Source organism: Ochotona princeps, chromosome 6 (assembly GCF_030435755.1).
Source record: "Ochotona princeps isolate mOchPri1 chromosome 6, mOchPri1.hap1, whole genome shotgun sequence".
In the NCBI taxonomy this organism is placed as follows: domain Eukaryota; kingdom Metazoa; phylum Chordata; class Mammalia; order Lagomorpha; family Ochotonidae; genus Ochotona; species Ochotona princeps.
This window is the reverse complement of record NC_080837.1, coordinates 42,957,887-42,970,338: the sequence shown is the minus strand read 5'-3', so window position 1 is coordinate 42,970,338 and position 12,452 is coordinate 42,957,887. Positions and strand designations below refer to the sequence as shown.

The 12,452-nt window shown below is 40.2% G+C and overlaps 1 protein-coding gene across 6 annotated transcripts in view; it reads left to right on the top strand.

Moving 5' to 3' along the window:
• FMN1 (formin 1) overlaps positions 1-12,452 on the top strand; it is a 395,926-nt gene that overhangs the window by 361,841 nt on the left and 21,633 nt on the right. For all 6 annotated transcript variants that reach the window (XM_058666107.1, XM_058666110.1, XM_058666106.1 and 3 more), the window contains one exon: positions 3,296-3,445. In XM_058666107.1, the coding sequence (XP_058522090.1) occupies positions 3,296-3,445 (150 nt within the window). The remainder of the gene's footprint in view (positions 1-3,295; positions 3,446-12,452) is intronic.

The window sequence follows — 12,452 nt, the reverse complement described above, 5'->3', positions numbered from 1 at the left end:
CTCACTGTTTACAGAAACACTCAGCACATACAGACGAGACCATCAATAAGGACACAGGGATCAGGCCAGCTGAAATTCAGCTTCCAAGGTGGATGTCAGATTTCTAATCCTTTTTCAAGACTTCGACTTCAGGAAAAGGGGGCCCACCTTAGAGGGGCCAAAGCTGCTGCTGTGCATTAGCTATGCTGAGGGCAGTCATAAATTCTGCTTGTCAGCGTTTTCCGTGGCTTTGTGGTGAAGGTAGTCTAGCTTTCATGTCATACATGAAATATGTTCGATCCCATCTTTAATGTGGAAACCACAGTTGTTTGGTTACACTCTTTAAGGAGGTTGTGGTCAGTGTTGCAATATTTGTGTGAGATTTAGTAAATTCTTACGTTTTATTCTCAAGAGAAACAATTTACTCTGAGGGTAAGGAATATTTGCTTTTCCTAAGCAGTTTCTGAAGGCATTCATGTAAAACAATAAGTGGATGTGTTCTGCTTTGGCATCTCAGCACTGTAAAAGTAAAACAGTCCCCTTTGCTATGGGCTCTGATACCGTCCTCATCTATGCTTTTAAAAAGATACAAATCAGGCGAGGAATTATGGCAGAGAAAAAAAGTCAGTGAAGTAAAAAATTGTAGAAAACAAAGTATTATTAGAAATCAGATTAAAATTGAAAGCTCTTTGGGAGTAATCTGCTGACAAACAAAAATTTAAAAAGCATGATAAACCCTGTGCTTTTTCCCGTCTATTGGAGATAATTCTCTGAGTCACTAAGTGTCAGCAGTTTTTTGCTCCAGTCTCAGAAGGTTTTCAACAGTCAGTCTTCTGTGAATCAAATTTGAATTTGAAATGCACAGTTTTGTCTGGGAAGGACAGTTGTCTAGACCTTATCAGATAGTTACAGGTCTCACTGTTGGCTTTTTCCCAAACAAAGAGCTAACTTTGTCAAAGTTGCAGAAGGCCAAAGCCACCCCATCCTCAGGGGTTCTATTTTGCTTTCTTTCTTCTGAAGAGGTTCACTTGCTTTCTCAATTTCCAAAAACACAGAGCTGGGGTACAGGGGGAAGTGCTAAAATTCAATAATTCTTTTTGTTTTTACCTCGTTAGAGAAGAGGGTAAGCAAGCAAGGCCTGGCAAACCCCCAAGGAGAGGGGGCAGTGTGGGTGATGGTCGGCCTCTCTCTTTAGTTGACAGTTGAGAAGAAGTGAAGGCCCCACAGCCATAACATGCTTCTCTCAGGCCCTATGATGACCACCAAAAAAACCCCTGTCGTTCTCCGAGCCTCATCAGCATTTGTAGTGTCTCAGTCACCCAAGCTGGGCTAGAGATCATGCCGGAAGTGTTAGGGTGATCTGGGAAATACAGTGACATGCATGGTGGCCTTTAGCATGTGCTGCCGCCAAAGCAGGAAGATCCCAGATTTGGTGCCTTCTCCATTTACACACAAGTGAATAGATCTGCATAAAACATGAGCGCAAGGTGAGAAACTAATCCTCATGGGATGACATGGAGGGCAACTGTGTCTAGCATGTAAACAGGAATTATTTTACTTCTCAACTACCTGTTTTCTCGAGCAACAAATGGGGAGATCAGAAAGTCTATTTCACAAGGAGTCTAGACCGGCCCAAATCATTTAGTCTCTCCAAGCCCCCATTTCCTCATCAGTTGAATAAGAATTTTAGACAAGTCAACCTGCAAATCTCTTTGAATTTTAGTCCTGTGACTTCATAGGACTTCCATAGCCTGTTTCTTTAGGTTACCCCTCATGCTACCTTCAGCCTAGTTTTAATTTTAGATGGACTAAAGGTCCATGCTCTGGAGTGGCCATTTGGTTTTAGCAGTGTTCCTACTGCCATAGAATCAGGAGTTACACCTGTGGCAAGAGTGGGCTTTACTTCTTTCTTCGATTACTTGTTTTTTTCCTTCAGAAGGTATGTGTGCACTTGAAATTATGAGAGTCCCTTGAAAGAGATCACTGCAGTTGCTGCGTTTCTCTATTCACACCCTTCCAATCCTTTAATAATGTTGAGTGTGGATGGAGGGAGCAAAATTCCCTGACCAGTAGTTTTAATTTGCATTAAAAACAGATTTATTATTTACAGAAGCACTAAGAATTTATGGGACTCAGAGCTGCAGCTCCATCTTGGATCTCACCTACTCATAGCCATGGAATCAATTAACAGTTCATCTGTGAAATGTGATAAAATCTTATGAGATACATATTGCCCAATAACTGAGAAGGAGATGAAAGTATGCTGCATAATAGAAATGGGGCTTCAGAGTTTTACAATCGCTGTTGAATAGAGTTCTATTAGAAGCTCAGTATTCAGGATGGCCACAAAAAAAAAAAAAAAAAACCCTGTGTCCAAACAGATGATAGAGCACTGAGTAATAAACCTGGCCTGCCATTCCTGCTTTGATTAGTTTCCAACACCCTAGAAAAAGGGGCCCATTTATTTAAGTGTTCTTGCTTATGGCAAATGAGCTTGTGAAGCTTAGGGTGGGTGTGGGTGAGGGGGAAAGTTTGAGTTCAGGGCTATAAATTGCTGCAAAGCTAGTGCCTCCAAGAAGGACTGCTTGGGAGGCCCGGGGAATCTGGTGTGCCATGGGCTTCATGGAGTCTGTCCTGGTAGTCACTGAAAACCTGAGTTTTTTTTTCTTACAGATTGGAGACTACTTTTCAAGGTTTAAGACTTTTTTTTAATCCAAATTTGCCTATGCCTACATTTATGTCTTCTTTTGTATGTTGGTAGTTTCTGGTCTTGTATCACACCAAGGTTTAAAATGTAACCTTTTTAAAGATGATATAATCCAAGTCTGTGTTTTCATCTTTAAGAACATTGGGTGTCAGAGATGCTGTGCCACTGACTCCAGACTGTAAAACCAGTCAGTGTGTATCAGAATAAGGATAGAACTGGCTTTCTTTTAAACATTCCACAGATTAACTGCTCCTATTGGACTATTTTACTGACCACTGCCAATGCTACAGAATCAATGTGTAGTAATCAAGGATAAAATGAAGAGCAAATGAATTTGACATGAAGAACAAACTCTGGAGGTTTAACCTGCATACCCCTTAGACCTTCACTTACTATTTTTTATACAAATAAGTTTGAGCAAATGGATTGCCTGAGGCTTTGGAGAAGCTCTGGTTAAGTATGAGCCCCCACCTCTTACAGAGAACACACAAGAGGGAAACCCAGTACTCCCCCACCCCATATCACATCCATCTCTTCACCCAGGTGGATTTTGTATTCACATTTTCTCACCCTCTACCTCCCTGCATTTTCTTCTCCTGCCTCTTGCAGTTTTGAAACAACAGTGGGATATTTTGGGATGAAGCCCAAATCTGGTGAAAAAGAGATCACCCCCAGCTATGTGTTCATGGTGTGGTATGAGTTCTGCAGTGACTTCAAGACAATTTGGAAACGGGAGAGTAAAAACATATCGAAAGAAAGGTAAGACCCTGATAAAAGGCATTCACACCCCTTTCAAGAGTCTAGGAAACTGCCTGGTCACACTTAATAAAGGGCATATTTCACAAGTGTCAGTGTTTTCCTTGGGTTCTAGTGGACACCCAGGAAGGATTATGGCCTCAAGGTTCATGGGGAGACCATGGGGAAAGCTTGCTGTCCACACAAGCAGATACACTCACACAATCTGATCAGTTACACTTTCTTAACCCCGTCCAATTACTAGCTAGTAAATGAAAGGGGAGTTGTGCTAATTTGCAACAGATTGCTTCCCTATGTGTTTTCATGTTGGCCCAGGCTAAATGAGGCAGCCTTGCTGTTGCAGACAGTACAGACAAATAAAAGGGAATGCTTTTCCCATTAATACACTGAACTTTCATCAAAGGGAAATCTCAGAGACTTGGGCCACACTTCACATAGTGTTGAAGTCCCGCACTGGATTTACAGCGCCACTTCTGACTCCCTGTATCCTGCCGAGGACATCAAACTGTGTGCCGCTCAGCCTCATTGCAGCCTCTTGATTTTATTAGTTGGAGGGGGTAGAAGCAAAAAGAGTGTTGGCCTGTTGTGTTCTTGCTCGCATGTGTGTGTGTCTGTCCATTCTCCTTAGATTGAATGTGGTACTGATAACAGGGGCGGAGGAAGCATTTTTGCTTGATTGTTGTAATGGTTAAATTGCTATTGTTCTGAAGGCAATGTTAGGGATTTAAACTGCAAACAGATCTTACTACTCTTACCAAATACATATAAATTCTACAAAGTATGGAAAACAACTTATTTAGTTAGAATTCCTGTATCTCACAAACATTGAAACATGATAGTTCATAAGTCACAATTTTTATTCTTTACTTTGTAATCAAATGTATATACATAATAGACTCATATTTATACATACACATGAAATATACATTAATACGTTTTGCTTTCTACAAATCACATTGAATCTATTAAGAAAAATCTTTTTTATTTTAAAAGGCGATTTTTTAAAGGGTCAAAATTTAGAGATCTTAATTTTAGTATAACTGTGTCTCTAAATATTTTCTCAGAAAATTTGAAAAACATAATCTTTCCATAGAGGTCAAAGATCTTTAAAAATATTTATCAATATATATTCTTGTCATTGCCTCTTTGGGAACATAGGAGTTAAACTGAATAGGTCCAGTATGTAGATGATATGCAGCAGAGAACATTGAAGTGACATTGTTAGGAAGGTGAGTTGTTGCTCATAACATGAAGAAATACTAAAAACCTTAGCATTAACTCGCTGCTCTTACCCTGTTGTTGCTTATTTACTCTTTCAGGGTCAACTAAAATAAGCTTCTGTGGAATAAGTAAATGAAAGTCATGGAGTCAGACTTCTCCTCTATGGCAGGGCAGCCTCTGGCCAACAGGTTCTCCATGTCCGAGCCTTAAGATAGGCATGGAAAACCAGCTGTGAGCGTTGAATGTACATATTGCCTTTGCTTAAGAACTTGCAGCTCTGGAGGCCCAGTGCAATAGCGTAATGGTTAAAGTCCTTGTTTTGAATGCTGGGATCCCATATGGATGCTGGTTCTAATCCCGGCAGCCCCACTTCCCATCCAGCTCTCTGCTTGTGGCCTGGGAAAGCAGTTGAGGATGGCCCAAGACTTGGGACCCTGCACCCGCGTGGGAGACCTGGAAGAAGCTCCTGGATCCTGGCTTCAGATTGGCGCAGCACCAGTTGTTGCGACCAGTTGGGGAGTGAACCATTGGACGGATCTTCCTCTCTGTCTCTCCTCTCTGTATATCTGCCTTTCCAATAAAAAAATAAATAAATCTTAAAAAAAAAAAAGAACTTGCAGCTCCTGTTTTAAGCATAGTCCTTAGTGAATTTGTCCATGGAATCCAAAAAGCTCCAAAAACAGAAGAGCAGCAAACTAGGTGATTGACAGCTTTTCATGTTTGTTAAACTGCTAAATGTTTTCCAAAATGTTTTCCAAATAAAGAACTTTCCCTGCCACAGATGTTAGAACAAACTGTGCATCTATTATGGAGTTGATACCTGACTGTCCTTCCATATGATATTCTCCCTGCCTCCCAATCACAGGCATTTGCCACATTGCTTCTTGAGTGCAGCAGTGAGTGTCCTATGTTGCTCCCTGGCAACCAAGCAACAGGTTTTTAAAAGGAATTTATTTATTTGAAGACAAAATCAGCCTCTCTCTCTCTCTCTCTCTCTCTCTCTCTCTCTCTCTCTCTCTCTCACACACACACACACACACACACACACACACACATCTCATCCATCCACTGATGCATTCCCCAAATGATAGGGATAGCCAAATCTGGGCCATTGCCAAGTCCAGGAGCCCAAAACTCCATCCAGATCTTCTGCTCCCTTTCCAGATTCGTTGGCACAGAGCTAGATAAGAAGCAGAGCAGTTGAGACTTGAAGTAATGCTTACCTCGGGTGCTGGTATTGCCGCAGTGGCTTAATCCACTGTGCCAATAGCACCAACCCCAAAACCAACATGTCTAAATCATTGTGACTTAATCAGACAGTCTCAGCGTTTTTCATGTAGCTTTATGGGTTTCTTCCTTCCTGCCCTACTCTGTGCAGTGATCTCCAAGGATGTCATCCTCAAGCAGCAGCTCTGAAAGTTGATCATCACTGTTGAAATATTTTTGGAAGCAGCTTGTTTGAGAAAAATGTACTTGTTAAGAAAGTTTAGCATACTGTACATATTACTGCCTAACCAGTTCAACTGAGTTGTTTAGACAGATGATTCAAATAGAGAGGGTGTTCTTAAAACAAGTGAAAAAAAAATTTAAATTTGTTATCCATTTGCTGCAAGTTTTAGTCCTTAGGTTGTTAGAATCAAAAATTCTTCTATAAATGAGAGAAAAAGTGGTTGCCTTGTTGTGACACCTATATGATGATATGACACTTTACCCCGAAAATCAGTAAATCCCAACAACTTTAAATTGGTGACAAAGATCCTAAAAATGAAATTCATCAACAAAATGACGTAAAAATCTTGTCATTTTTAGGGAAAAAAATCATGTAGCTTAGGATTCCATCAAAATAAATGAAAGCCTCTTGGTTTCTCAGTATACTTGAAGATAAACTAAAACTGTGGAAATCACTGGGAAAAAATAACAACCTAAAACAAACAGTATTTTCAAAGCGACATATTCTATCAAATGATATTTCATTAACCTTTTCTCTCAAATGAGACAGAAACATCAAAAGTCAATCTGTGCTACATGAGGTTTATTTCAGGTGATAGAGAATTTTTTGCTTTTCTGTTTTAGCATGGTCTTCAAAAATATGCATTAGTTGGATGCAAAGTTGAGATCAATGCATCCCAATGTCAAGGTATTAACTGCCTCTCATAAAACATAAAATATTCTGTAAACACAAAGCAACCATATAAAAATCTTGCAACTTCTTCAGCCATGTGAGTGAACAGTGAATCGCATCATTAAACTGATGTCAGGGCCTGTGGTTAAATAGAAAATTATTCACTGAGAATCTTGTCTATCTGCAGATTAACTCTATTTGGGGATCTTCTCAAAGTTCCTGCGCAGTTTACTAAAGGGTTTAAAGATATTGGAGGCCAAAATGAACATATTTCATTTTATTACCTCAAGAGCTTTTTGAAGTTCTTGTCACCAGAAGAATCATCTGCTTATTATGGTATATTCATGGCATTGTGTTTTCCTTGGCATTTCAGCCAGTCTTAGGCAAAAGAGCAAATTTCTGTGTCCAGACACAAATCCAGAAGCTTACTCCCTAGACCGCCGGTCTGTGGCCCGCCCAGTTGTTGTGGTGCCCCTGCTAGTACACAAGATTCATCCACCAATGATGCTTACCAATTCCTTCGCTTACCCATTCCAGGTACAAATAGTAGTCAGCAGTCTAAGGAAAAAAAAAAACAGTTTTCAGATACAGAGTAAAAAAAATCAGCATCTTCACCCTTCATTCTGCTCTTCTATAATTTGTCTGTGTGATCTTGGGCCAATCATTACTACCAGGGGACCAGGTTGTCACATCTGTGAAAATACATGTACTCATCATTAGGATGAAGAAAAAATGCAATGTTGATCATGATCTCTTTTTTAAAAAAGAAAAAAAATAGATACACTTACTTGTATTGGAAAGGCAGATTTACAGGGAGGAGGAGAAAGATTTTCCGTCCACTGGTTCACTCACTCCCCAAGTAGTCACATTGGCCAGAGCTGAGCTGATCTGAAGCCAGGAGCCAGGAGCTTCTTCCAGATCTCCCACATGAGGAGCAGGGTCCCCAGGCTTTAGGCCATCCTCTAAAGTTTTGCCAGGCCACAAGCAGGGAGCTGGATGGGAAGTGGAACAGCCAGGACATAAACAGACACTTTTATGGGAACCCTGCGTGTGCAAGGCAAGGATTTTAGCCACTAGGCTCTCTCACTGGGTCCTGGAATTAATTTCTGAAATAATATCCCTTACTTTTGGTTTTGAGCTTTTAGTTAAGAGAAATTTCATGACAAGATCTAACAGGTAAGCTGGGAAGATATTGGGAACAAGTAGAATTTTCATTCGTCTCTTGAACTTGGTAAATATACCTCCCTCAATTCTTCTCATAAAATAATAAAATTGGCTTTGAAGGGTGCATGTTTTTGAACATTTGTCTTATTGGAAAGGTAGAGAATGAGCCCGATAGGCAGATAGGTTCACTCTCCAAGTGCCCACAATGCTTGGGCTGGGCCAGAACAAAGCCAGAAGCTGGAAGCTCAATCAGGACGACTTGAGTTCTCACCTGCGGCTTTCTAGCATGGGTACTAAGAGGCAACTGGAGTTAAGACTGGTGATGAGACTTGGGTCCAAGCACTTCAGTATAGGCTGTGGCCGTCCAAAACGGCATCGCACTTCACCACGCCAGATGCTCACCCTGCCACATTTTTTTTTCTATTCAGAGTGTAAACACAAAGTGTTTTCTTGTGCTTTTCTGTACATGACATTGCATTAATGGTATATGATAATTCATTTAGACTATGGTTTATCTTCAGAGGCACATTTGACTCTATTTTACCTTTTCAGCCATGTCTGTATTTGTGCCTCTTAATAATCTGACAATGTACTTTTGAGACACACATTCCCTCTACCTATTACATCAATAGATTAGCCAGAAACATGTATAAATATAAGAAGGTGATGTAATTTTGCTGCAACTTTTTTCGGCTATTTTTTCTCATTATGTGTTCACCTCCTCCCCCTATATAATTAATCTGAGCTAAAGGACCTTTGCTTGCAGGAGATTCCACCTTAGGATAACTTAAGACTACTTCCTCACACACCCACACATGCACACAAACCACTACCATCCACTGCCATCCATAAAATGAGCTGTGAATCTGGGAAGAGGAAAGGAGACCCAAGCTAGTCATGAATCCAGGAATAGTCTGAACAAATAATTCATCCTCTGCCAAAGCAAACAATCAAAGTGCCATTTAACAAAAACCATAATGGAGGAGTAATGAGTGAATAAGGAGTTTGGTAAATTTTATGTGAAGTGTTAATTCTTAGAAATTTCATTATACCCCCCCAAAAATAATTTACACTCTGGTGGAACGGATGGTGACTTTGGGTTTTCAGTCCAGTCAAATACTGACATGATTTTTGTTTTAGGTATGATGCTTGCAGCTATTATGGTTAATTATGCAAGTGTGACAGCATTAACAGCTGTGGTAGATTGTCCCAAAGGTTTCCAAGTTCCCTGCAGCCCAGGTTGTTTTAAGAAAGGGTTAGGGACAAGCCCACAGAGGAGACATTAATTACAATGTAGCCATTGCAAATATTTCTTCTTATATAAAGTTATTTCTGGGAAAAGCTCCAGAAACCAAAATTTTTATTTATTTCTGTGAGTCTGTTTTCCTGCTGACATACATACATGACCGCTGTAGGCAGTCTTAACAAGTTTACTTTCTTTTCTCTGGCCTACCGTTGTGTGATTCATTGATTTACACATACTTAACTGCTAAGAAGCTTCATATTTAAAAGGAAACCTGTAATAATGTAATCACCCTCTGGCTAATTGGTAAAACTGAATTTGCTTGACATGTTTGAGGTATACAGACACTAATTGCCCCCCGAAGACCTAACTTATAAGCAAAATGATGATAATCAAAGAATAAAGCTTACTGACCTCCCAAGCAATAAATTTTAAACCAGTCCACAATATTGCAATTATGTCATAAATAAGGAGTGGATATTACTTTTTAAATGGTAGAATTTTTAGTAACATTTATCTAAAAGAAATTAAACATCTCTGCCATGTCTTTACCCTGGAAACTGCCATTCAATCTCTTCCTTTCTTTTTCAACTCCGTTTAAAAGAAGAGCATTAAGTAAAGTTTTTTTCCTTACTCCATATACCTTCTTGTATCAGAAAGGATAAATTCTTGGCTGCCCTAACAAAAACCAAAATAACTATTACTTAAAGAAAAAAAATTAGTTTTCCCTTGCTTAACAATCTGCATTCCAGGAGTTTAGATGTTAGGGACACAGTTTCTTTTTGTGGTGCTTACAAGGTTAAAGAGGGTTTTCTTTGTCCTCTTACCAATTATAGAATGGAAGGCTACACCCCTCTTAGGAATACCTTTAAGAGAACTCTTCTAAGAGCATCTTTAAGCCTGAGCTTAAAGATAGCCCAAATCTTCCCTACTTAGCCCACCAAGCAGAACTTGGTCCCATATACCAGGGAGTCCAGGAAACCCAAGCTTATCTGGGAGTCATGTGCCCAGCTGTGGTCTTGTGGGTTCCCTCACTTAAGGAAGCAGGAGAAGTGCGTGTATGTTGAGACCATTTGGCCACACTTCCTAATTGGGAAGTCTGATGGAGCCTTCTAAATCTTCGCCTCTACCAGTTTTTCACACTGCTGACATGAGAGCACTTCCCAAAATTTACGGAAAATGGACTTTTAACATAAGGAGTTGGGGAGGTGTATCTTCAGCAAAAAAAAAAAAGCTAAAATCCATGTGTAGTTTTTTCATAATAGAGATTTTCCATGATTTTTGAAGACCCCCTCATGCATATATTTCAAAAATATGCATATATTAATATCATTTTCTCACAAAATTTTGTAGTACATCCGGAGTTTGTTCTGTATTGAAAGGCTTAATTTCCCCAAGAGTACAGGGAATTCCATTCTACAAGATCCCTGTGTCCCCTCATTTGTTTCTCTTTGCTGTTCCTTCAGCAAGGGCCTTCCCTAATGTTCAGACCTCAGTGTTACACTTTGGTCCTGTATACTCCTCCCTTGCTTACCCCAGCCTATATTCATAGCTTTATCTGTGGTTTTTTTTTCCTCTGCCATGCCTTCCTACCCCAAAACGACCGCTAAGTTTTTGACTTAACTCCCCTACTGTATGCTAAGCATTCCCACAGGATGCCTAACCTCCATTTGCAGTTACGAACATCCAAGTTGGAAATAATTGCATTTCCATTCCAATGTGTTATTTTAGCAATGTCTGTATTACTTTACCACCCTAGGACATACCTTTATTTTTATTGTCTTTTCTGTAGTGCATTCCCCAGCACAGAGCCTGGTATATGTTTATTGACAGAAAAACTGTTGTGATATAATCAGAGTGGTATTAAATGAGCCTGGGCGATGTTGGGTGTTGTAAGAATTTGGAGGAGGTGGCGCTGGCATTGAGGCATAGCAGGTAAAGCTGCTGCCTGTCATGCTGGCATCCTAATGGGCACCAGTTTGTGTCCTGGTTTTTCTGCTTCTGATCTAGCTGTCTACTAGTGACCTAGGAAAATCCCAGGAAGATGGACCAAATGCATGGGTCCCTGCCTTCACAAGAGACCTACATGAAGCTCCTGGCTTTGGTCTGGCCACATGGCATGTGAACCAGTGAATAGAAGATCTCTGTCTCTCCCTCTCTATATATAACTCTGACTCCCAATAATAAATAATTATTTTTAAAAACAGAGAGAGAGAAAATCTGAAAGCTGGAGAGGGTTTTAAGATGCTTAATACTAACTCCTTGGTAGAACTTGGGAGAGGTGATTCAGAAAAGCATGTTGGAGATTAACAACACCAAAGCCTGGAAGATCTTCCAAGTGCCCTGAATAGTGTTATAAAATTTTGAACAAATCTGCTAAGTCCAAATCTTGGGGGTGCACCTAGGAATCTATAGTTTTGGAGGCTTCCCAGTGATATAAAATCAAGAATACATTTACTGTTTGGTTATCTCAATAAATGCCTTGGCTTCACCTTTCCCTTGTTTAAATATCCCAGGTAGTCTTTGCAGTGAGACAGAGAACGTCTGGTGATTCTTACATTCTGCCTAGGGTAAGAACTCCTGGTCATCTTAGGTGGTTCTTGAAGGCCTCTTTCAAACCTGATCTCCTGTAATTTTAGGAAGAATATGAGCTGGGCATTGACAGAGCAAATATATTTGGTAACCTAGATAAGGAAGTGGTAAAGACATTCTAGAAGGTCACATTGCAAAGATGTGGACTTGAGCGACTGAAAACACGTTTTGGGATTACGTAATGCCTGGAAACTAATTAGCAGTGCTCTGTTTTGTATGTCCTTCTCTAGCCTCATGTATTTGCATATTCACACATTAGAAACTGGCACCATTTAATATAAACACAAACTTAAAAATATCTGTTACTGAGACTGACAATATGACAATGTGAGTAAATCCATTTCCCGCAGTCAGCATCCCATATGAGCACCTGTGCTGGCCATGGCTGCTCCAATTCCCATCCAGCTCCCTGCTAGTATGGCTGGACAAGTGGCAGGTAACTCAAGTGCTAGGGTTGCTGCACCTGCGTGGAAGACCGAGGAGAAACTGCTGGCTGTTGGCTTCAGTCTGGCCAGGTCCCAGGCAGTGTAGCCATTCAGGGCATAAACCAGTTGCTGGAAGACCTCGCTGTCTGTATGCAATCTCTGAGCTATCTGTCTTCCAAAATTCTAGGGTTACAGTGTCCTCAACTTTTAGACTTAATGATTTATTTTTCATTCATTTTGTTA